This window comes from Oxyura jamaicensis, chromosome 1 (assembly GCF_011077185.1).
Source record: "Oxyura jamaicensis isolate SHBP4307 breed ruddy duck chromosome 1, BPBGC_Ojam_1.0, whole genome shotgun sequence".
Lineage (NCBI taxonomy): Eukaryota > Metazoa > Chordata > Aves > Anseriformes > Anatidae > Oxyura > Oxyura jamaicensis.
This window is the reverse complement of record NC_048893.1, coordinates 108,167,756-108,189,821: the sequence shown is the minus strand read 5'-3', so window position 1 is coordinate 108,189,821 and position 22,066 is coordinate 108,167,756. Positions and strand designations below refer to the sequence as shown.

Genomic DNA, 22,066 nt, shown 5'->3' with positions numbered 1-22,066 from the left:
TTTAATTAAGAGAAAACTAAGCAGTGACGATGATTTTCTGCAAGTACCTGCAGGAGGAAAGGACTGCTGATAACAGACAGCTCTTTAGAAAAATAAAATTAACTGTCCAAAAGGTGAAGTTGGGCAAACTCAGGCTGTAAGCATGATCCATGCTTTATAGGTGCAGTGAAGCAGTGATAGGAACATCTTATCTTACAGAGATGAAAGTAGATTTTGAATCCCCCCTCCCCGGGAGTGTGCAATAGCTCAACAAAACATTGATACAGATATGCCCAAAGAGAATACCAGCTCTTGTCTTACACAGGAGGTCAGGCTGGATGACCACCGTGATCCCTTCGAGCTTTAATGATTGTACAGGTGAGAAGCATCTCTGGTCCCAGTAAAGACAGGGGCAAGGCACAGCACGGGAAGACTGGAGTTGAGCTAGGCAAGACAGTCTGGGAGCAATTAGCAGTCACATCAAGGGATGCAAATGTTGAAAGATCCCTCCGACATCCTTTCTTGAGCTCTGTGGCACAGAAGACACGAAGTGTCACGAGGACTCAGGCAAATATTGATGCTCCTGCAGACAGCCCTGCTCGCCCACGCTGCCGCCGCCTATTGCATCAGCACAGTCAAATCAGTGTTTCCATGAGGATACAGAGTCCTGATGCGTCAAGGGACTGGAGTTTGTAAGGACATACTATAGGGCTGCTCCCACCACGCTATGTGCAAGGGCAGACCGTATGAAGGCTTTAAAGCAGTCGATATTGCAAGGCTGTGAGCACAGACTGGTCAGAGTTTCCTTGTGATCTACCTTCATGCCCTTTTACGTGGTACAGCATTCCCCATATTTCTGCAATGCTTCCTCCTCCTTCAGTCAGTCAGGAAGGAAACAGAGGTAACTGCTGATCTAACACACAACTAATGCCTTCTTCAGCATGGTCTATTTCCACAGAGCAGCTCAGCTTCACTGGAGGAGAGCCATTCCCAGCCATATTTCTCTTCAACATGCTTTTTACTTCACACCATATTTACGGGTAACATCAAGCCATACTTCACAGGTAACTACAGATATCCTCTGCTGGACATACTTCTGCTCTGCTGTTTCCATAAGGCTAACTACCTTCTCATCTTCTGCTTCACTCCATTTTCAAACTGAAAGACATACCCTTATCTGTGAGCATCTCTGCCACCTGACATGGCCAGACCTTCAGTGACTGCCAGGAGATGGTTTTGAGGTAAGGGGCTGCAGCGATTCTGCCCTTTCCCATATGTTCTGTATGGAAATCAGAACATATGGAATCTGTATGGAAATCCCCACAAATTACACTTTTTCTTGGAGCTCTATGTCCAAACCAGCAGAATGTGTATGATGTATGGATGGAGGACATTCAGAGCCCAGCACAGGAGCCTGGGAAGCAGGAGTCCATGCTGCTACAGCGCCGGCACATCTACCGGCAGGACCCCTGTCCTGAGTGGGTCACGGGTGGGATCTGCCTAGCCTTTGGCAGAAAAAAAACAATTCCAGCGACCTTTCACTGCTCTCTTGGTCAGCTAATTAAGGGGGTAGCAATAATGGTATCCCCTGAGGACAGGAGCACATTTTACCTCCCTGGCCTCTAGCAATATCTACACAAGTCAAGAGAGATTACGCAGAGACCGATGGACGTGGTGGCGGCAGAAAGCCGGAGGCGGAGATAAACGACGATGCGAGACCGAGGTTCCCCAAGAAATCCTTAAAGGCTTGTCAAAAACAGCCTTCAGGTCTGGGCCACGTGCTGCGAGAAGAAAGCATGTGTCTGAATGCCTGAAATGGCTGGATTTGCCCAGCTGTTGAAATGTAAAAATATTTGCCCGGTATCACTTTCCAAATATTAGCTATTTTGCAGAAAAGGGCTCTTTGACATGCTAAAAGACCATCCATCACTCAATTCAAGATCTCTTTTGAGCTCAAGGTATTAACAGCTAGAGGGAAAGATGTTTTTCAGGTCCTGTTACACAAGCACATGGGGGCCTGATGTGCAGCCGCTGCAGCTGAGGGAAAGCCTGCTAAGAGGAGCAAGGTCTTTATTTTACACTGACCACAGCTGATGGCTACTTAGAGCCAGCAAGAAGGAAGCTGTGTGACAACTGCTGGGAAACCAGAGGTCTTCTTCACCCAGACACGGCCCCAGTAAGCTGCTAGGACAACAGGAAGCAGCGAGCGCTGGAGCACAGCAAGGCATGCTCCATGCCTCGGTCACAAATGAACCATATCCTATCCAGCTGCTTCTGATAAACTAAAACTCGCTTTTTTAACGCTGAAAACATCTTCTGTCACAGCGAGATGGATGAGGATCTCAGGTTACTTGTGGGGAAACAAAAGCGGAGAACTGATACCGAGTAACATTCCTCCAGCACCACTCCTCATACGAGAAACCTTGCGGCTAATGCCGCTTGCCCCTTGCATGATCATGGACCTGTGGCATGTTTCATATTAAACAGTCCCAAATGCTTCACATTTTAGTGATCAGATCCATAACTGAACCTACAGAAGACCAAGTGTCCCTAATCTAAGGTGCCTTAACACCAATACAGCTTTATGATTAAAAAAAAAGGGGGGGAGAAGAGGGGGGGGGAAAGAAAAAAAGATGTTTGTTACATCAACAAGAACCACTGCTTTCGAAGCCCAGTTATAGCGATTTAAAATACAGTAGATAAAACATAAACAACCATTGGGAACCAAGAAAGGGGTGTCACCAATAAAGTTTATATATATATACGTTCTGTGTGTTCTCTCCCTTAGTTCTGTGGACATTAATCACAGAAAATGAATTTATTCTTTGAAAAAAAAAAAATGTTTCCATGACAATCTTCCACAACAGGCAGAAAGCAAAGGAACTTCATTATATATAACTTATCTTTTTTTAGTTCTCTTTGTTGCGATGATTTTCCTGGTGGCACCTGATCTCACGCCAGGAATGAGAAGAGCTCAACTGGGTCCCACGTTGCAAGCGCCAGACTTGCAGCTTAGCAGCGTAATACTGCAGCAGAGCATGCACAGGAAGGAAAGCTTTGGTCGAGGCAGCACCAGCTTTTGTAGGTGGTCTTCCTCGGGGACCACGTTAAATGCTCAACTACTCTTTCCCGAAGCAGTCTTTCCCCTCAGGAGGAGGACGTTTGGCTCTGTTCCCTACAAGCACCAACACCAAACACAATTTTGGCAGTGCTTCACCTCATCAGTTTAGAAACGGGCACCTCTGTCCTAGCACAGGCCACAGGGTCGTGCTTGTGGTTGCAGCTTCTCTCTTTCTGCAGTAAAACTTACCAGAAAAAAACTCCCTGTCTCTCTTCATCAGCGCCAGCTCCATCAGCCCACTGAAAACACTGGCACCGCTAAGTTCATGCCCTCGAGGAGATTGGCCAACAGACAGCACATCAGGAAAGTAGAGCAGAAAAGGTTTTACAGAGACACAGAATGAAGAGGTTTGAGGTTTTTGCTCTTCAGCTTAGCTGAAAATAGTAGTTAAGCCAATCTGGAAAAGAAGTAGTGCAAAGTGAGACCACGCTGCAAGCAGAAGGTGCTCGGGATAGGCTGCACCTATCCTGGTCCAGCTGCATCCCATGGCGCCAGGTGAGCACCCACGCAGCAACCCACATAACTCTTCTTCTGGCCAATATCTACATAACCACTGGTTATGGATGGTTTTAGATCCCTCTTTAAGATCTCAAAGACTAGCACATGAACTTTCAGCCTATTTGTCTAGTGTTGTTTATACAACACAACAGCTTGGCTTTTAGGCTATTATTACCATTCAGTCTCCAGAAGGGCCATCACGTCACCTCATGACTGCTTTACTTGTGAGGTAAACAACATTAATAACATCCACTTTCCCGAGTGTAGACTCACAAGGGCAGAGGGGTGAAGATGCCTAATGTGTTATGTCCACCGAAAAGCATGAAGCTATGGTAGCATTCCCCAGCTCATTAGTATAAAAAGGGATACAGCAAACTGCGAGACGTGGAAAGCTAGACGTGTTTTAATTACTAACACTCTTGTAGGTAACGCATGCCTACAAAAACCGGCTCACAGCTTTACACATCATTAAATATGTTAAAAACACAAAACTTGGGAGAACAAATACAGGGATCCAGATGTGAGTGCCACAGAAGAACTACACCTGGTATCAATTCAGCTTAAACACACAGCTTCCCTCAATCCTGCCTATGCCACTAAAATTATAACGGTCTGTATGAGAAGCAGCACATTGCTGACATGCACTGTTAGTGACGTCCTTAAAACTGCTGAATGTAAACTTGAAAGCAGATTATCTCAAGAGGATAAGCAACTGCCACATGTGCATCAATTCAGCTCATTGCAGAACAAGTTGCAAGCTACAGCTGATAAATATTAAAACAAGCTTCCTGGAAGAAGCAGACTGCGATAATGAACAGGCTCTCTTGCCTATTCAGGCCTATTCTTGCTTACTCCAAGCATGCAACATAGAAAAGGGTTAGAGTCAAGAGTGTGGCTTTATAACAAGTGCCTGTTGCAACTGGTTATTCTCCCGAAGAACCAACTATTAGCAGGTGCTCATACAAGAGACCGAGCAGGTGAGCACACATCAGCAGTCTGGTGTTTATTCTGTCCCGCGCTCAAATTCTTAAATGAACACACTTCGGAGAACTTTGTGGTGACAAAGCATCCAGTTGTCTGGTCCTGCTTCCAGCCAAGTCCTTACTCATGTCACTGCAACCATGACAGCACCCTTGAAATCCTTCTCTGAAGTATCGCATGTTAACGAAAGCATATGTTAGTGGCTTCAATACAAATTATGCATCTGCGTGCACGTACACAAACCTCTGTGAAAAGAACGGTGTCAGAGCTGTGAAAGCAAACACTTAGAAGCAAAGAAATGTCAAAATTAAGGCTGAAGAAACACCCTCATTTCACTTCCTCGGTGCATATAATTAAGAGCGGCATCATAACACATCATCCAGGTGTAACAGTTGGCAGCTGTTAATAAAAATCCCAAAAGAAAGCCACCATGCAAATTTATGGTAAGTACTTTCTTAAGCAAGCTTTTTTGGGGGGTATAGATAAAATTTTAAAATATGTAGAGGAAATAGTTAAGAAGAGAACTACTAATTAAATGCTTACAGTGAGAGCACAAATACATTGAGGAAACTGATATACAAGTAGCACTGGAGGAAGGACAATTTGCAGCCTGACAGTATTTGGGAGTAGAAACAAAGGGTTGGACTGAAAGACCGATGGCCACATTAGAAACTCAACTTTTGTTTATGGTAAATAACTTTCTGGCCCACTTGCTTGGTAAAATGGCTTGGCCCCATGCACACACAGCCCCCCAAACTCAAATCAGACAAAGTTTAAGATCCTAGAACTATGTATGAGACAAACCACATTTCTCTGTTCCCAAGCTGCATTACTACTTAGGCAGCCCTGGATCTTGGGATACAGGCACGGCTGACGATGGCAAATCCTAATGCAGAAGCCCTTCATGTGAGGCCTACCACCAGGTTTTGGTTTCCCAAACAAAGAACAGCAGTGTTACAGGGGTGGCACAGTTATTGAGGGCAGGAACAAGGCAAGATCTCATCTTCCGATGCACCCAAATGCTTTTGGCCACCAAGTCAAGCCCCAGTTCCCTCAAGCCCATGGCAGAACATAAGAGGAAAAGAATGAATTTACTGAAGGCAATTTTAGCACCATAGCATGTGTTAACTTTGCATAAAATGCAAAGCATTAAATGTGTATGGAATTGTAACATCTACTGATGTATACTGGCATTACTTCTGTCCATGTTCCTGTGTCCATCTGCCTATATTATCCTGAAGGGTTGGTGAGTTTCCTAGGGGACACTGCTGGAAGATAGGAATTATGCAAAACGCATCACTCCAGCCTTTGCTCCTGGTAGCGAGCCCATGAGCAACTCAACATATGTCCTCGATGCCAGCAAGGGATTAGAAACGGGATGTTGAGACCAGGGTACAGTTTGTCTGACAGTTTTCCCCACCACACCAAGGATTTTAGGAGCCAACAGCCTCGGCTGGCGTAGGGCAGCAACACAACCGCCCGACCACCTCTGCCTCCCTGAGGCAGCTTGAGCCCCCATGGCTCAGCACCCACCGCAGAGCTGCGGAGCCGTACAGCTCCCCCCAGCTCTTGCACCCATTGATCTGCTTCAGAAGGTGACGACAGACCATGACGTCCCAGCAGAAATGCACAGGCAGAGCAACGTGCCACCAGCAGGGGCCAGAGCCTGAGGGGCCGCTGCCCAGGTGCCCTCTGAGAACACCTCCCCTGTTCCCTCCCTGGGGTGCAGCTGCCCACGCAGCCCTCCCCAGCACTTCCAAGAATCTCAAATGCAGCTTTTTTTTTTTTCATATTTTTTTTTAGAATCTTTAACACAGAAATGCATTCTGAAAGCAAACCCTTTTGTGAAAAGGCCACTTTCAATATTAATTGCTTTGCCCTCATAGAAGCTGGTAAACTGTATTTTTAGCAGCCACTTCCCACTAAGTAGCATTGTTACAGAAAACCACTCGATTCACGTAACTAAAAATGTCCCCTTTTTGAGCTTAACAATAGCGCTAAAGAAACTGATAAACACGACTTTCAGTGGATGAGAAGTCAAATGATTCAATTTGCTTCAATGTCTTTTTTTTGTTGAGCTAAAGATTGTACCTAAAAGTAGATAAAAACAATCTCGGGTCAAGTTTGTTTATAAAGACTCACGCTCATGCCGTTCTCTCCCCTCAATATACTGCCATCCTGTGATGCTGTATGGAGTTACTGAGACATTTCACTGGGGTCCACAGCGGATAACACAATCTGTCCAGTCTACCAGTAGAGCATATTACCCCCCTGCATTGTCAGGAACCCAATTTCAGCTGTCTGAAACTACACAAAGATATTTTCTTGCAATATTGCCCGCTTTCTGCTGCCCAGGGATAGACCATGCCGAGCCTCAAGCTTGGAACAATCCGGGAGTATCTTGTGCACAGGCTGCAAAAGTTAGCTGAATAACAATACAGCTAGCTCAGCAGGGTTTCGTAGCCACAATTTAAATCTAAATTGGCTTGCTCTTCATAGAGAAACTACGTTTCCTTAGGACTGGCAATAAAGACTGCCTGAGCTGATCTGACAAATCAGCCTTTTACTCCAAAATCTTAGATTATAGGCTGTGATATTTTTGTTCAAAAGCAATGGAAAGAATAATCTGTTCAGCATTCTCCCGTGCTCAGCTAAAATACGCTTAATTGCATCAGGCATTACCAAACATCTTTCAAGCCCAGAAAATAATAACATGCCTGACATTATGGTAACATAAACCACAAGAAGCACTGCAGCGGATTGGATTTAAAGCCCAGCGCTGCAGACACTCGCAGCTAAGGTTTAAGATCTCACCTTAGCTCACCCTCCCGTGCTCAGGCGCTCGTAAGAGCTGTTGGTTGCAGTCCCACACGCTGTACTCCAAATGCATAATCCAGCCAGCTGCCCTTGGAGCAGCTGGTAAAGCAACTAGCGTTTGGCCCACAGCACACACCATCTCATGCTCTCTTGAAGACCTCTTTAGCTCCTAGCGATTTCAGGGTGAGGTAATGGCAGATTTTTGGCATTCACTCCGCATTGCCTTGATTCTGTACAATGCATTGTGTCAGTGCAATGGATCCGAGCCTAGCTGGGGACTCATTAATCCATAGATTTCATTTCTAAATACACAATTTTCTGAAACAATAATGCGCATTAACTCCTCCAGAGTTGCTAATGTCTGCTGGAAATCAAAACCTGGTTGGGCACCCCTGGCCGAAGTCAGATAATCTGGTGACTGTAGCAGCTTGGGCTGTGCCAACCCAGCTACCAGGCGTTAGCAGTGAGACCCCTACTTCACTCTATTACAGCAATTTTATTGAAATTCACACGGTGCCCTGGCATTACAAAACAAAAATCAGATGTCAATTATTATTTTTTTTTCCTCTGAAAATACATGCAGGCACTAATCCTGGAATAATAGACTCATAAAACATCAGCCTAGAAAAATGCAGTGACTGGGACGATCCAGCGGGCTGTCCGCGGGAGAAGGCTTTGTTTCCACGGCTCACTTTGCTGAACTCCACTTGCAGGCACACTGACTACTCACTCCTGCAGATTAACTTTTCCTCTGCAAGTGAACAGACTGGAAGACAGTTTCTGGCTCACCCCACTGACCGGGGGACAGGCTGTAACAGGGCAATGTTCTCCACCAGCCTTGCTCCGGGGGGATGTCCCGAGCTGGGGGAACGGAGGTGAGAATGGAGAGGTGGCAAAGGGTGACTGTCCCATAGTCATGCGCTCCGGGGCAGCCCTGATAATGCCATCCTGACCCTGGTTTCCACCCCAGAGGAGGTCTGTGCTCAGCCTCTGGTGGCCTCTTCCCACAGGGCCTCCTTCCACGACCCAGTGCCGCTGATCCCGGCTCTCCCGCTGCCTCATGCTTTCCCCCCCCATTCAACGCACATGCTTGCTTGCCAGCCCCAGCCTCCTCTCAAATGCACTCCCAAAGAAAGGAGCCCGGGTAAGCAGATGTTTTTCTTCTCTTCCTCATGTTACAGCCAGAGCTCTGTCGCCTGTGGTGGGCTCCGTGTAGGCAGAGCTGCCGGCAGCTGCGAGGCAGATCCAGTTTGGGCACGTTTCAGCCTCCAGGCTGGAGGCCACGCGAAAGCGTGGTGGAGGAACATGCCCAGAAGAGCTGAGTGTCCATCAGCTCCCTCTGCCAGGCGAGATATCGGACCCCAGGATCCATTGAGGTCCCTTCCAATCCCTACAGCTCTGTGAGATCCTCATGTGGGGTCACGCGTGGGATGGAGAGCATTCCCCCCTCCGGTTAGAGGGAGGCACCTCACTGAGATAGGGCCTCACCTGAAGGAAGTCATTAGCTGCCCTTATCTCCCATCCGTTAACTCAAATCGCTCATCCATAAATACCTGAAATTAAAGAGGCACGTTTTATGGGCAGATGGACCCTGAATGTGTGAATTTGAAGCTATGAGACGGACCTTTTACCCGCTGAAGCCAACAGCGAGCGCCTCCTTTGACCCCGCGGCACAAGATCAGGTCAGGCAGAGCTCAGAGATCATCGCACCCGGCCACAAATAAGGACACGGGGGCTCAGCAGGAAGGAAGGGAGATCCTCCTAGAGTTTCTGCTCGGCACTTTGTCATAATGTGTTATTCAAGACGCTGGGGGAAGAAAAAAAAAGGAAGGCAGTGGGCCTGGGAGCTGAGACAGAGGGGCGTGTGGTGGGCCTTTTTATTTTTTCCTCTTAACAGACTGAGATAAATGTAGCAATCCAAAAAAGTGGAGGTGGGAAGGACGTGTGTGTGCATGTGCCTTTTATCAACGAGAGGATCATTGGATGTATCTGTTACCAAGGAGAAGCACACGCTTGGTAACAGAAGAGCACAAAATTATTTTCCTCTTGCGTTCCTGTATGATAATAATCACTAACATTACCATTTTTTGTCCCGATGAAATTCAGAGCCCTAACTCTACATTTCACTCCACGACAAACTTACTGGAAGGGGAAAGAAAAAAGACCCAGGAGTGCAGGAACGCATACTACAAAGATACAACCGTACCGACAGAGTATTTTGGGTGCTGCTAGAGCTGGAGGGAATTTCTGGAGGTGCTTAGTCCTGGTGGTACAGGGAGCTTGCAGTAGTGGTAAGGTGTCCTGCTTTAGGTGGAGCTTTGTTACCGGGTGTGATCCGACAGGGCAGCTCAAACGGGAGCAGGATAACTCCTCTGTGGGTCCCAAGCTGGGTGAATCGAACTAAAGCACCCGCTGCTCTCTATCCCGTTGTGACACATCCTGATCGATGGGCAGGAGGCTCCACCATAGGACTGGGGCAAAGAGTCGAGAAGCAGAGCCCCTCGGCGGACTTTTCTTACTAATAGCCGACGGGGGGGGGGGGGGGGGGAAGGTTTTACCGTGCCGACACTCAAAGCGGGCAACCCGAAAAGGGGAAAAGGGTCGGTGCGCCTTCAGCGGAGCATCCCCGGGGGGCAGCAGAGCGCCCCGCCGCCCTCCCAGCGCCGCTCCCCGCCGTGCCCTGCCCTCCCCGGCCGGCCGGGTACCTTCTCTCCGGTGAGCACATGCAGCCCCTCTCGGACCTTGGCGAAGGAGCCCTCGCCCAGCTTCCTGCCGATCAGGTAGCCTCCGACGCGCTTGGTGTGCTGGAAGTCGCGGAGCCGCTCCCGGGGCGCCGCGGCGCTGAGCCAGGCGGCCAGCAGCCTGCCCTCCGCCGCCACCGGACCCGGCACGGCGCCACCACCGCCACCACCGCTGCCGCCGCCGCCGCCGCCGCCACCACCGCCCGCCACATCGCTCAGGAGCCCGTCCCCCGCCGCCGCCGGCATCCCCCGGCCGTGCAGCCGCCCGGCAGCAAAGTTGCTCGGCGGAGGGCGCGGAGGGGAGGAGCGGGGCGAGGGGTTGGGGGGGGGGGGGGCTTGCTGCCGCCCCTCTGCCTGGGGACGGCGCCTCCCTCTGCCTCCGCCTCCTCCTCCTCCTTCTCTTCCTCCTCCCGCTGCTGCCGCTTTGGACTGGCGGTAATTTCATCCCCGAGAAGAGGGAGCGCTTGCACAGCCCGCAGGAGGGTTGCACAGCCCTGCCCCGGGGGCTGGGGGCTCGCTGCCCTCCTCCCCCGTCCGGATGGGGTCCCTTTCCACTGCCACCACGCCTGCTCCCCCCCTATGGGATGCTCGCACCCTCCACCCTCACACCCCCAAAGACTTCGACCTGCCTGCAGCGGGGTGTCGGAGGGCAAGCAGGGAGCCCTGCCTGCCTGCAGCCTCCCCCGTGAGGATGCTGTTGTACCTGGCCGCAGCGAAAGCCCCGCTGGCGGCTCGCAGGGCTGCTTTCCCGCTAGGGGGCTTGCTCTCCCGTGCCACCTCTTTTTTTTTTTTAGGCTCTTCTTTCACTCGTTAAAAAATGTCAAAGCGGTTTTACGCCGTGCTGCCTTCGCTCTGCCTCCGCTCCACGCTGAACGCTGCTTGAGCCAAAGCCCCCTGCTCCCTTCCTCCCGAGGAGCCCAGCCGCAGCGCTAATAGGATTTCGGCTGGCACAGGTGTTGATTAGCCGTGTGCTCCTTTCACTCCAGCTTTCGTTGACAAGTCTACGCTGGTAAAACTTCCTAATTTAAGCCAGAGCTGAGAAACATCACCATTTTACCCGACCGGCTGTAGTGAATGACAACTGAGAGCCTCGCCGGTGTAAGTCCAGGCTTCCAAGCCACCGGTATTCAGGACAAAAACACAGCCAGGGCTGCCTTCAGGCAAGGAAAAGTGTAGGGAAAGAGAACCAGGGAGGCAGACTCACTCTACACCCTTCTGGAGCACAGCTGGCTACCTTCCCCTACCCCACTTTAGCTCCCTTAAGCTTCTATCAAAGCCTCCAAAATCAATTCCCTGTGGCTACATGCACCGTGGTTCCACTTCTGGGCTGCTGGCTGCTGTGCCAGTGCGATGCTCCCAGCAGCTGGGGTCCCCCCGGATGCCACAACGTCCCTAGTTTTACCCTCAGCCGAACTTCGCGCCAATATCAGACCGTCCCAGCCCTGCTGAATGGGCTGGGGCTGGTAAATCTGTCTCCCGCCAATTGTGAGCGGTCCAGGAAATAGCTCTGCTGATGCTGCCTAAATCAAAGCTGGAAGCGGGGAGGTGCCCGGGGCGCCCCACTGTTCACAGGAAGGTGACCCCGTCCTTCCGCAGGTCAGGACAGCGGCCAGGGTGCCGTGGTGTGCGGGAGCTTTTTAACAACGCGGATGTATGGGGGGAATGTTGTACTGCAGAATGGAAGGGGGGAAATCCTTCTATGCATACCATCCTTGGTATGCATGGAAGGGGGACACAGCACTGCCACTGTGTCCTTAAGGGCTAGGGAAGGCGGGCAGGGACACCACGTACCCCAGGGCATCACCTTCAGTGCCTGCATCCCTGCTGGTGCCACCTGGGATGAAGTTCACCCCGACACCGTGGGGCTCTGGCACCTGCTGAGTGGGCCCTGAGCTTGCCCGAAGGAGTATGCTGAAAGACAGACAGGCAGACAGGCAGACAGAGGTACGAGCCCTTGTTTAGGCTCACAGCTCCCACTCAGCGAACAGAAAGGTGGTTTGGGGCCACCATGAAGGTTAAACAGATGTTAACGGTAGGCTATGTTTTTTTTTCAGTCAAACACCTGAAAATCAGCCCCTTGTAAAAATAAAACAGGCAAGAAGTGGCCATTGCAGAAAACGTTAGGGGAGCTCCAAAAGAACCCGGTGCTTTTTTAAAAATTTTTATTTAATTTGCTCAACTCGAGGATGTAATGAGTTGACAGTGCCCTTTTAAACAGGCGAGACTGCTCCCTTCTCACGATTTCTATCCTGTCCAGCTGTGCCCATCAGGGTGCAGTCTGGATGGAAGGGGGATCAAAGGCTGCATTCATTTCTGTCCATGCTTTAATTTAAATTTAACTCCAGTGTGCTTTATTTTGAGCCGCAGTCCTCCTAGGTAATGACATTTTCTGATTAACTGTTGAAATTACTAATGAATTAAAGGCAGTAGTCTGTCTTCAGGTTGCAAAAGCTGTAATAACAAGCTACTAAAAATAATTTAAAGCTTGATTTAAATCTGTGAAAGCAAAGAAATTCAGAGTTACCCTGACAGTATTGTCCTTGGCCGTCTGCACCATTCTAAAATGCCGTAGTAAAGTGCATCGTTGGTGGGCAGATGGGGAGTTCTGCAGCCCCAAGGAAGGCTGAGGCCCCCGTGCCCCATCCCTGGTGCCAAGGGCTGTGTCCTTCGTGGGGTCAAGCTCTGTGGCTGTGTTCCCAGCCTCTGCTGCAACGCCAGGGGAGGATGCGGCTGGGGACAGAGCTGGAAAGCGCTGGTCCAGCAACAGAAAGAAGGAAATGTTTGTGACCCTGAGAGCCCCTCAGCAGAAAGGCTCGTCTCACCTTGCTGGTGCCTCCTCTGGTGCAGCTGCTGGTGGCAGCTTGCCAAACGCTCCTTGCTGGAGCACGGGACCGTCGCTGGGGATGCTTGAATTCTCCTTACGCCTCACCTGCACGTGCAATCCATATTAATTGCTTTCTGGAGTGGTCTGAGGTCCTTGAGCAAAGGAAGGAAGAAATCGCGTCTCTTTACAACAGCACAAAGGTAAATTAAGAAGCGGGTAAACTTATAAACGTGCTGCACAAGAGCAACGCGTAAATTCTCTTCAGGTCAAATTAAAAATGGGAAAACTCCATCTACCATCACCAGGCCTTTGGAAGGCAATGGTTAACTGCTGACTTCAGACGGATTGCTGGAGGAACACTGGCTTAGTACCGATACCTTAGGTTAAAAAAAGCTCTGCTGCTATTGCTTATTCTCTCTTTGGCATTTCTTTCTGCTTTAAAATAGCAGTTTGGTTTTGGGGTGCTTTTTTGGACAGGTGTCCACGTTTCTCATATTTGGGTTTCAGATATTACAGGGATATTTTTTCAGAACAGTTGTTTTTATTATAGTTTTGGAAGAGGGAATGTATTTCCATTTCGGATTTATGGGGCGTGTTTTTTGCAGCGTTCAAATCCCGGTCCAAGTTCAGGCTGCTGAAAACCTTCTACGTTTACTGGCACAGTAAAAGCCTGCAGTAGCAGATGATGCACCCGGTGCGGCAAGGGTGCCCGTCCCCCTGCACGTGGCAGTGCGGACAGCAGCGAAGGACACGGCTCTCCCAGTACAGCCGTGATGGCCAGGATCACATTATGACTTCTCTTCCTATGGGTGAATGCAGCAGATACCGTCTGGCTGATGTTCACAGTCCTATTCCTAAATCCTTGTGGTCTTGTAATCATAGAGAAAGATTACTTCACCTTTCAGCAGAAGCAGGAAGGGGACTTTCACAGTTAAGCTTTCATAAGCTTAAAGCTTGTGTTTGAAAAATATTGAACAAACGTTTGTCCTCAAAAATATTCGGGCCGAATATAGGTGCAAAAGTGCTTGAGTCAGTAAGCATTGAAACTATTTGCTGACTTTTACACAAACGTGTTGGCAACGGGTTTATCTGCTGCTGTCTCTCTGAGCTCTGATCTAGCTTTCCCTGTGCTCCCACTGAAATCTTCAGCTTGCTCTCTGCCCTGCAGCTTCTTTAATGTAGCTCTGTGCAGCTGATATAAGAGTCAAGAGTGCGATGACTGGGAGGTATCATAGAAGAAATTGAATTTAATATCAAAGTAAGCAGCAGGGGGTAGCTGTGTTGATGTTGTTATTCTTTTCCATATTCCACTAATTAAGAAGTTCCATTTTTGAACTTAAATTGCTGTGAAACCCTTCTTGCAGTGCACGATGACAAAATTTAGCACCTCGAATTTAAGCTTCACTTACATGTGAGGGAATGCAAGAGCATTGCATAATTATGCCTATTATAAGTCCTTACATTTTTAAAAGCCTTTGGATATCAGTGATAGAGGCCATGTAAAGGAAAAGGAAATCAGAGTTTTGTAAATCTCTGGAATTAGTGTATCTTATCATACTGAATTTCTCCTGAAGTTCCCCGTGGTAATTTTTTTTCAATAACAGTAGAGAAAAAATATGTCACTCAAATACTGGACTGTCGATACAACAACCTAGACCACCACCGGTATGTGGAATTTAAAAATAAGTATGGCCAAATTCAGCTTAAGGGTCTTGCAATGCAATGGCCTTGCAGCCAAGGAGGGCTTGCAGAAAAAGGCATGAGGTATTACAAATGCTGTCAAAGCCCCCACAATGGACTGCCAGGTCAAGCCCTGGTGTCATGTTGGTACACTGTTAATGTGCTCTGAGATAAATTTAAATGAGCTTGTATTTGAAATAAAGCTTTAGATTTGAGTAGGGACTGACACTAGTCCAAATGATCCTATAAATGGTAAATGCGATGCTAGACAACATTCAAGTAAATAACCCACTGTGATGGAAATTCAGAATCAAGATGCCCTCAAGCCATGAGGTTGCATCTCCCTCTTCTCCTTTTCCTTGGCAATAAATCAGAAAATGTGCCAGTACTGCAGAGCGTGATTTAGGACTGGCGATTTTCCCATTGATGCTGCAGGCTGAGCACCATAACCCCGTGGCTGCTGTGTGCTCGCACCTACAGTAATCGCTGATTTGGGGGTTGAAGCAAGTCAGCTATTTAAATGCTTTCTTGCAAGACAAGTTCCAAGCACCTTGTTTACATCAGTGCTGAAACTTGAACAAACCAGTGACTCACTCCTGAACTAAGATTTCCATGTTTTGTTTAAGCCTGAAAGAATTTTTTATGACTGAATGCATTGTTGGAAAGCACAGTTTTGCAGCGGTGAAAGTACACGTTACGCTATCACAAAGCTATCACGGATATGTACTCTATACATATGAGCTCTGGGAGGGCTTGAGGGCTCAGGGACAGGATCTGAGGCGCTCAGGTCCAACTGCTGTCTGCCTCTGCTCGTCCTGCTTTAGTCCTGCTGCAGGCTTTGCCCGACTTCTCCACGGATGGGACAGCAAGCTGCCTATACCTACATGTAGCCAGGAGTGTGCAGGGGGCAACTTTGCTGTGCTCCTTCCTTGAAGGGAGGTACAGAGCGCCGTGTTAAAGCCGGGATTTCATGCAGAGCAACTCTGCACTTCTCAGCTGTGGCCCAGCTTCCTCAGTTCCCAATAGGTGCAGTCATGTTGCTCTGTATGCCACTTTCCTAACTTGAAACCACACCAAAAATTCAGAGCTGGGAGTTCCGTTTATGAAGTGTGCATTTTTTTAAAAAGGTGAATACTGTGACATACCTCCAAGACTTGGCACAGTCCTGAAACATTTCCAAAGTGATATTAGCTTAGAAATAAATAAAGAAAAAAAAAATCCTGTTTATGTGATTTTACCTAAATGGGACTTGGTATCTGAATTTCTAACAATTCCCAATTAGAATAATAATCCATGTGTGTCTAATTTGCAAAATCAGTTTATTTATGAGATTCATGTTTTGGTAGGACAGCTCATGCAGGAAAGAAGAAGACCTGGCTTTTGGTCCTTGCTTTAGAGTTCTGCAAGCATGGAAAGGCTGCAGCAGGTGTAGAGGACAAGCAGTGGAAGCATAAGGATGGACCTGACGATGCTGCACAGGAAGAAAAAGGCCACACTGAGCACAGGTGAATGGAGGTGAACTTGGAGGAACACATCTGATTTTGAGTGGAAACGTGGTGATACAGCTTCAGGGGCTCTACAAGAGCTTTTAGGTTGGAACTACAGTACTTGTGGTGTAGGGTACTTTCTAACAGCTTTTGACACCTTCTGATTCCCCCTGGTTTTATATCAGGATAAAGGCCTGAAGGAGTTAATCAGTACCTGTTTACCACCCTCCATTTAGACTACAGGTATTTCAGTCAACCGGTAACTCAGCTGGGTGCCAGGCTTGCAGTACTTTCTGTTGCGTGCTTAAAAGAAGGAGCAGCCAGAGTGAACTCAAAAAGAAGAAGAAGAAGAAAATTAGAAGAAGAAGAAAAGAAGAAGAAAAGAAGAAGAAGAAGAAGAAGAAGAAGAAGAAGAAGAAATACATTTATTTCTTTGTTACCTTGAAATTCTTAAAGTTTAATAAGGGCTTTGTGTCACACAAGCTTCTTCTGTTCAATGATTCAGTGTCAGCTTAATCCTGAGCATATAATGTGTGCCAGTCTGTCATTATGGAAGTGGCTGTATTGTGATTTCTTTGCAGGACCAAGGAAGAAGAGCCAAGGAGAGATCACACTCTTGGTCATGCATGGAGAACCCTAGCAGCACAGGCAGCAAAAGGGGGTCCTTTCAGTGAATCTATTTACTGTAAAATGCCTGTAAGGTTAAATTTTTTTGTTTAATTTCCCTGCAGTTGTTAACTTTCGGATAGTCTGCACGCATGCAGATTGTTTAAAAAACAGACACGTAGCGCGCTGGCCACTGTTCTTCTCGCACAGACTCCCACGGGACACGTTAACCATAAGCCTCGCTGCCAGACCCTCCGGCACAGATCTGAGCAAACAGATGGGCCTTACATCGTGCCCTGAAAGTCAGCGGACTTTGGCTCTGCTAGGCCGCTGGGAGAAGTAAATTCCTGAGCTGAGCATGTTTCACAAGGAAAGCAGAGCTTACACTCTCCAGATGTGCAGATCCAGGGTGTGCCGGCGAGAGTGCTCTGGCTGCTCTCAGCTGTCAAGATAGCGCTCGGAAGAGGAGAGGAGGAAATTCCTCGGGCAGCCCAGTCCCAGCCACAGAGCTTCACTGGTCCAAAGGGGTCGTTGCAAATCCACAGCTCCAGGATCAGTGCAGGAAGCAATGGTTGGAAACAAACATAGCACGCAGACAGTGTTTATTTAATGCAGGACACTGCTCTTGATAACATAGTTCATGTATGATATTCTGGTGCAACTCTTTTCTAAATGATCCAAAGTTTTCCTGCACTACATGTATACTTTTTGTCAGCCTTGTTCTTTCACTCTTCCCTAGGAAACCTGGGAACTCTGTGCAAAGCCCTCCTTCCAAGACTCTTGAGTCGCACTCAGATCTCAGCCCACAGCTGAATCTCCACTGTGCCCTCTGCACACTCAAAAGGGATGCTTGCTCCATTTATTTTCAGCTTATTGCTTCTCCCTTACATGATTTTCAGTCCAGAAGTGTTAGCAACAACCTACTGCATTGTTTCTGCACGAAGTCCTGAATCTACAGGCTCAAAGCAGCCTCCCAGCACTGCCAGCTCACCTCCTCGGCCAGCTCACTTGCAGAGCCTGCGCTAAGCTGGGCATCTAAAAACCATTACTCAGGCCTCCAAAAGTTATGAAACTGTCCTGAAAGTAGGTGCTAGCTCTTTACATTCTCCTCTCTTGGTTTCTGGCTTTTTATGTTAGCGTTGTGTAGGACATTTAGTCTAGCTCTGAACATATGTGCTCCTTCAAGCATTTGTTTACATGGGTAGTCCATATTCATATGAACACTCCCGTTTAACAAAATCATACTAGTCCTTATCAGGAAGTTTTACAAAGTAGGTCCTAAATATGTGTGGGATGATCAAATCCATTTTGCTTATAAAAAGTTTTTATTTTTTTATTATTATTATTATTTTATTTTTTTTCTCCTGCAGAGAATTTCCAGTGAGCATGTCCTTGCAAGCAATTCAGTGGAAAACTGGAAGTCAATAAAGCCCTTACAGTTTTACAGGTAGACTTTCTACAGATACCGAGAAGGAAAAAAAAAAAAAAAAAAAAGCTATGGGTTTGTGCATTTACGTGATTGCAGCACCACTCAAAGATGTGTTCGAATATGCCAGGATATCGGATTCACTATTACAAAACTCAGTAGATTATTCATTCCTGCACCTGTTTCTATAGCAAACACTTTCTTGAATCAGCACTCAGTTATCCACCTGGCTGAGGAACACTATGTATTATGAAAGATTTGGCACGGAAGAGGAATTACACATGAAAGCTTTGGCTTTGGTATCATTCAGACCCTGCCACTCCCTGTTTGCTCTTGAATGACCAAAAAAGAGAAGGTGACTCAGGCCCTGGGTGGTGGGTATTTCTGTCTATCAAAAATATCATCTTAGTCTATATAAAGTGTGGCCCATAAATGCATATACAAAGGAGAAAGAAGGAGGAGGACACAAAGAAGTTGTTAAATTATCAGAATATCCTGCATTCATGTAACCCCATCTGGAAAACCACATCTGGTTCTGTTCTCCACAACTCAAGAAGTGGGCAGACCGAAGAAAATTCTGAAAAGAACTATGAGAATGATTAAAGACCTAAATAATATGCTTCACAGTGGAAGAACTCAGTCCTTCTAGCCTAGCAGAGGGAGATGATGAATGTTTGTAGTCTCTATTGCTAAGAAGTATGAATGCACACTCACAGACAAAGCTATAATGAGATCCAGTGGTTAAGAGCTGAATCTAGACAAATTCAAGCTATAAAACAAGACACACATTTTTAACAGTAAGGGTAATTAACCAACACAGCAACCCAGTGAGGTGCTAGGGCAAATTCTCCTTCTTTGGAATTTTTTAAATCAAAATCAGATGCTTTTTATTTTACTTTATTTTATTTTTTTAAAAAAGACTTTCTATTTCAAGCAGGAAGAAGCCTGATGCTGTGTGTCAAACAGGAAGGAGGGCTAGAGCATCACAGTAGCCCATCTGGCATTACGAACCACAATTTGGAATTATTCCTTTGTAATGAACAATATTCTCTGGGAAGAAGTGGAAGGAAGATTTGCCATTGGAATTAGAAGTTATGTTGCTGGAAGACTGACAGTGAAAAGGTGAAGCAAAGCACTATTTATAGGCAGAGACGCTATCTTTCATTCAATCCACTGATACAGTTTGATCAACTTTCACTAGCTTGCCTGGAGTTTCTTCCAGCTACATGCATTCACCTAATAAAATATTTTATCTCCTGACAAACCCAGCTTCACTTATCATGGAAAATGATTGAAGGTCTAGTCACAAGATTGTCAGTATGAAATTCAAAGGGAGAGAGAAGCAGATTTACAGTGAAGATGAGAAGCAGCTGTAAGACATGGAAAGGAAAAATGGATGAATCTGTGTTTATGTGAAGAATCCAGTGGCATATTTATATACCTACTGATTAGGTACACAGTCAAAAGCCAGAAATTCTTGGTTTCTACATTGCAAAGGTGCTGAGCTCCTGAGCATGCATGGAATTTGGCACAAAATGTAGAAAAGTGATAATGGCTCATTTGCTTCATCTTCCTTTCAATCAGGGATATCCATTTCATTTATATATATATATAAAAAAAAAAAAAAAAAAAGGCAAAAAAAAAAAAGCTCTAACCTCTGAAGACCTTGTGCCCCTTTTCTTTCCCTCATATGCATTTTACAGCATCACAGGGGGCCTGGCATATCAGCTGGAACATCTGCTCCCCCTCTCGGTCAAGGAATTGAAATCCTACGTATCCTCAGACGCAGTGGTTTCAAACCATCTGGGCATGACAAAGTGTTAGCTGCGTGCACAACAACGGGATAAATAATTTACAGAAAGACAAGTACAGATGGCTACATATAACATAAAGCACATCCTATTTTTTCGAGGCAATCCTTTCCCATACCTGCATTATATTGTGCAAAACTCCCAACTCTTCAGAACCAAGATATCACATCTTAAAATTACTGCAGTTGTAAACCATCAGTAACAAGCTTGATTTTGCAGGAATGTTCAGTTGCAGGACCAGGATACCTTGAGCTGCCTTCCGGCCCCTAAAGAGACCTGAGATGGAGCAGGAAAACTGAGTGTTGAGCATCCAGAGTGCTGTAAGCTTGTTTCTGATGCCAGTAATCCTTCAAGTCCCTCATAGAAACAGTTTTACTGTGCCAGACAGTCAAGTGAGCATGAAAACCCAATCGACTGACAGACAGTGAAGATTATGTACCAAGAGGATTATAATGAAATACCTAGTTATTAAGTGCACTGCAGCATTCTGAATCACTTACATTTATTATATAAAATACATGCTCCTTATGTGGAGAGCCCGACTGCTAAAATACAGTAATATGGGATAGAAAATAAGACAGCTGAAGAGAAATAGGTCTTCATCTTGAAACAGAGTAAGCAGTTTTATGTGGATCAAAGATGTGCACAAATATATTAAAGGCATAATATTCAAAATGAGTCCACTGTTGCCAAAGTTTATTTCTAGAAGCTACCCTACTGATAGAGACGGATGATATACATATAAATGTTTATACATATATATAAGGATCAGTACTTGAGGGAGTTAAAGGTTTGGGCTCTCAATAGCCAACCCGTTAAGCAATAAGGAGGGATATAAACAAGTCATCCTCTGACTAGAGCAAAGCCTGATTTCACAAAAAATACTCAAAATAAACAAAAATGCGTACAAAAAGCATAATGACATGAGCTTCAGATTCTTGGAATTCTAAATAAAATGCTAGCAAATGTCATGCTCATTCAAAGCTTAACGCACACATCTTCACCATACATGCAAAAAGTATCTCATTTCCAGTTGGTTGGTTTCCAAATAGCGTTAATAGCAAAAATACAGAATGGTTTTAAGAATCTTTCCAAATGTCAGAAATAATTACTTCTGAAGTATGCCTCAATCACTACATTCAAGTAAAATATCTAAATAAAAATCTTATTTAGAACCACATGTATTCAACATTAACATGTTTCCATATCTGTAAGCTCATGGCAAGATATTTTTCCTGGAATCCACTACAAAGTTATATTTTTACAACATACCTCATATTTGTAGATAAAGATTAATCACAGGAAAACAGAATAAAGTAACTAATATATCAGAAAATGTTAGCAACGTACATGTCTCACCACACAAAAAGCCCCAGCCATATAATCATTAGGAGAATGATGCACATTTATACATGCGTGCAGGACAAGGATCACACTGATGAAGGCAGTGTGGTTACAATTAAGTTATCAGGAGAGTCTTTGCAAATATACTAAAATTAAAAGACAGAAGTCATCAATCTATTCTGGTGTAACTTTAGGATAACATTTTACATATTACGCTTCTATTTATACACCCACTTACATGGTACGTTAACAGAAAGTATTGTGGTGATCTTGAGTAAATAACTCACTTCAGATAACGTACTATGAATCTCCTTACAGAAACTCTTTAGTTGTACTATAGAGCACAAAGGACACATCTATAAGTACAAGGATGTCAGGAGTGGCCACCTGAAAACAAAGGAGCTACAAGCCAGAGCTCGCTCGAACATACAGGCTAAATGCTTTGAAGGCCTGCGGCAATGCCGGGAAGGGTGCACAGTGGGCCTACAGGGCAGCCGGTATGTCCTGTTTGTGTCAGTACTCAATTTTTACACACTCCCTACCAAATTACACACTGTATCTCATTTCAATTAGTATCAGAGGCAAGACCTAGGCGAGGAGGAGGAGGCTGGTTGTGGATGGTCACATTACCAGCTTTGGGTGGCATTAATTTCTGCGTGTTAATACCATCCAAAGAAAGGGTCATGCAAATTGCTCTTAGTGTTTCATCGCCTAGCAACAGCAGAGTAGAGAAACCAAAGTATTGCCAGAC

At 46.3% G+C, this 22,066-nt stretch overlaps 1 protein-coding gene and 1 long non-coding RNA gene across 3 annotated transcripts in view; one reads left to right on the top strand and one right to left on the bottom strand.

The window, feature by feature from the left end:
* Nucleotides 1-10,540, bottom strand: part of HUNK (hormonally up-regulated Neu-associated kinase) — a 57,399-nt gene extending 46,859 nt beyond the window's left edge. The window contains exon 1 of one of the 2 annotated variants that reach the window (XM_035315608.1): nucleotides 10,102-10,540. In XM_035315608.1, coding sequence (XP_035171499.1) covers nucleotides 10,102-10,383 — 282 coding nt within the window. In that variant the 5' untranslated portion in view covers nucleotides 10,384-10,540. The remainder of the gene's footprint in view (nucleotides 1-10,101) is intronic. The other variant, XM_035315610.1, reaches the window with a different exon arrangement.
* A 7,114-nt stretch (nucleotides 10,541-17,654) lies between these two features.
* LOC118155831 lies at nucleotides 17,655-21,010 on the top strand. The gene is made up of 3 exons (XR_004746037.1): nucleotides 17,655-17,817; nucleotides 18,105-18,181; nucleotides 18,372-21,010. It is a non-coding gene; the product is annotated as an uncharacterized LOC118155831 (long non-coding RNA).
* Nucleotides 21,011-22,066: the final 1,056 nt, after the last annotated feature.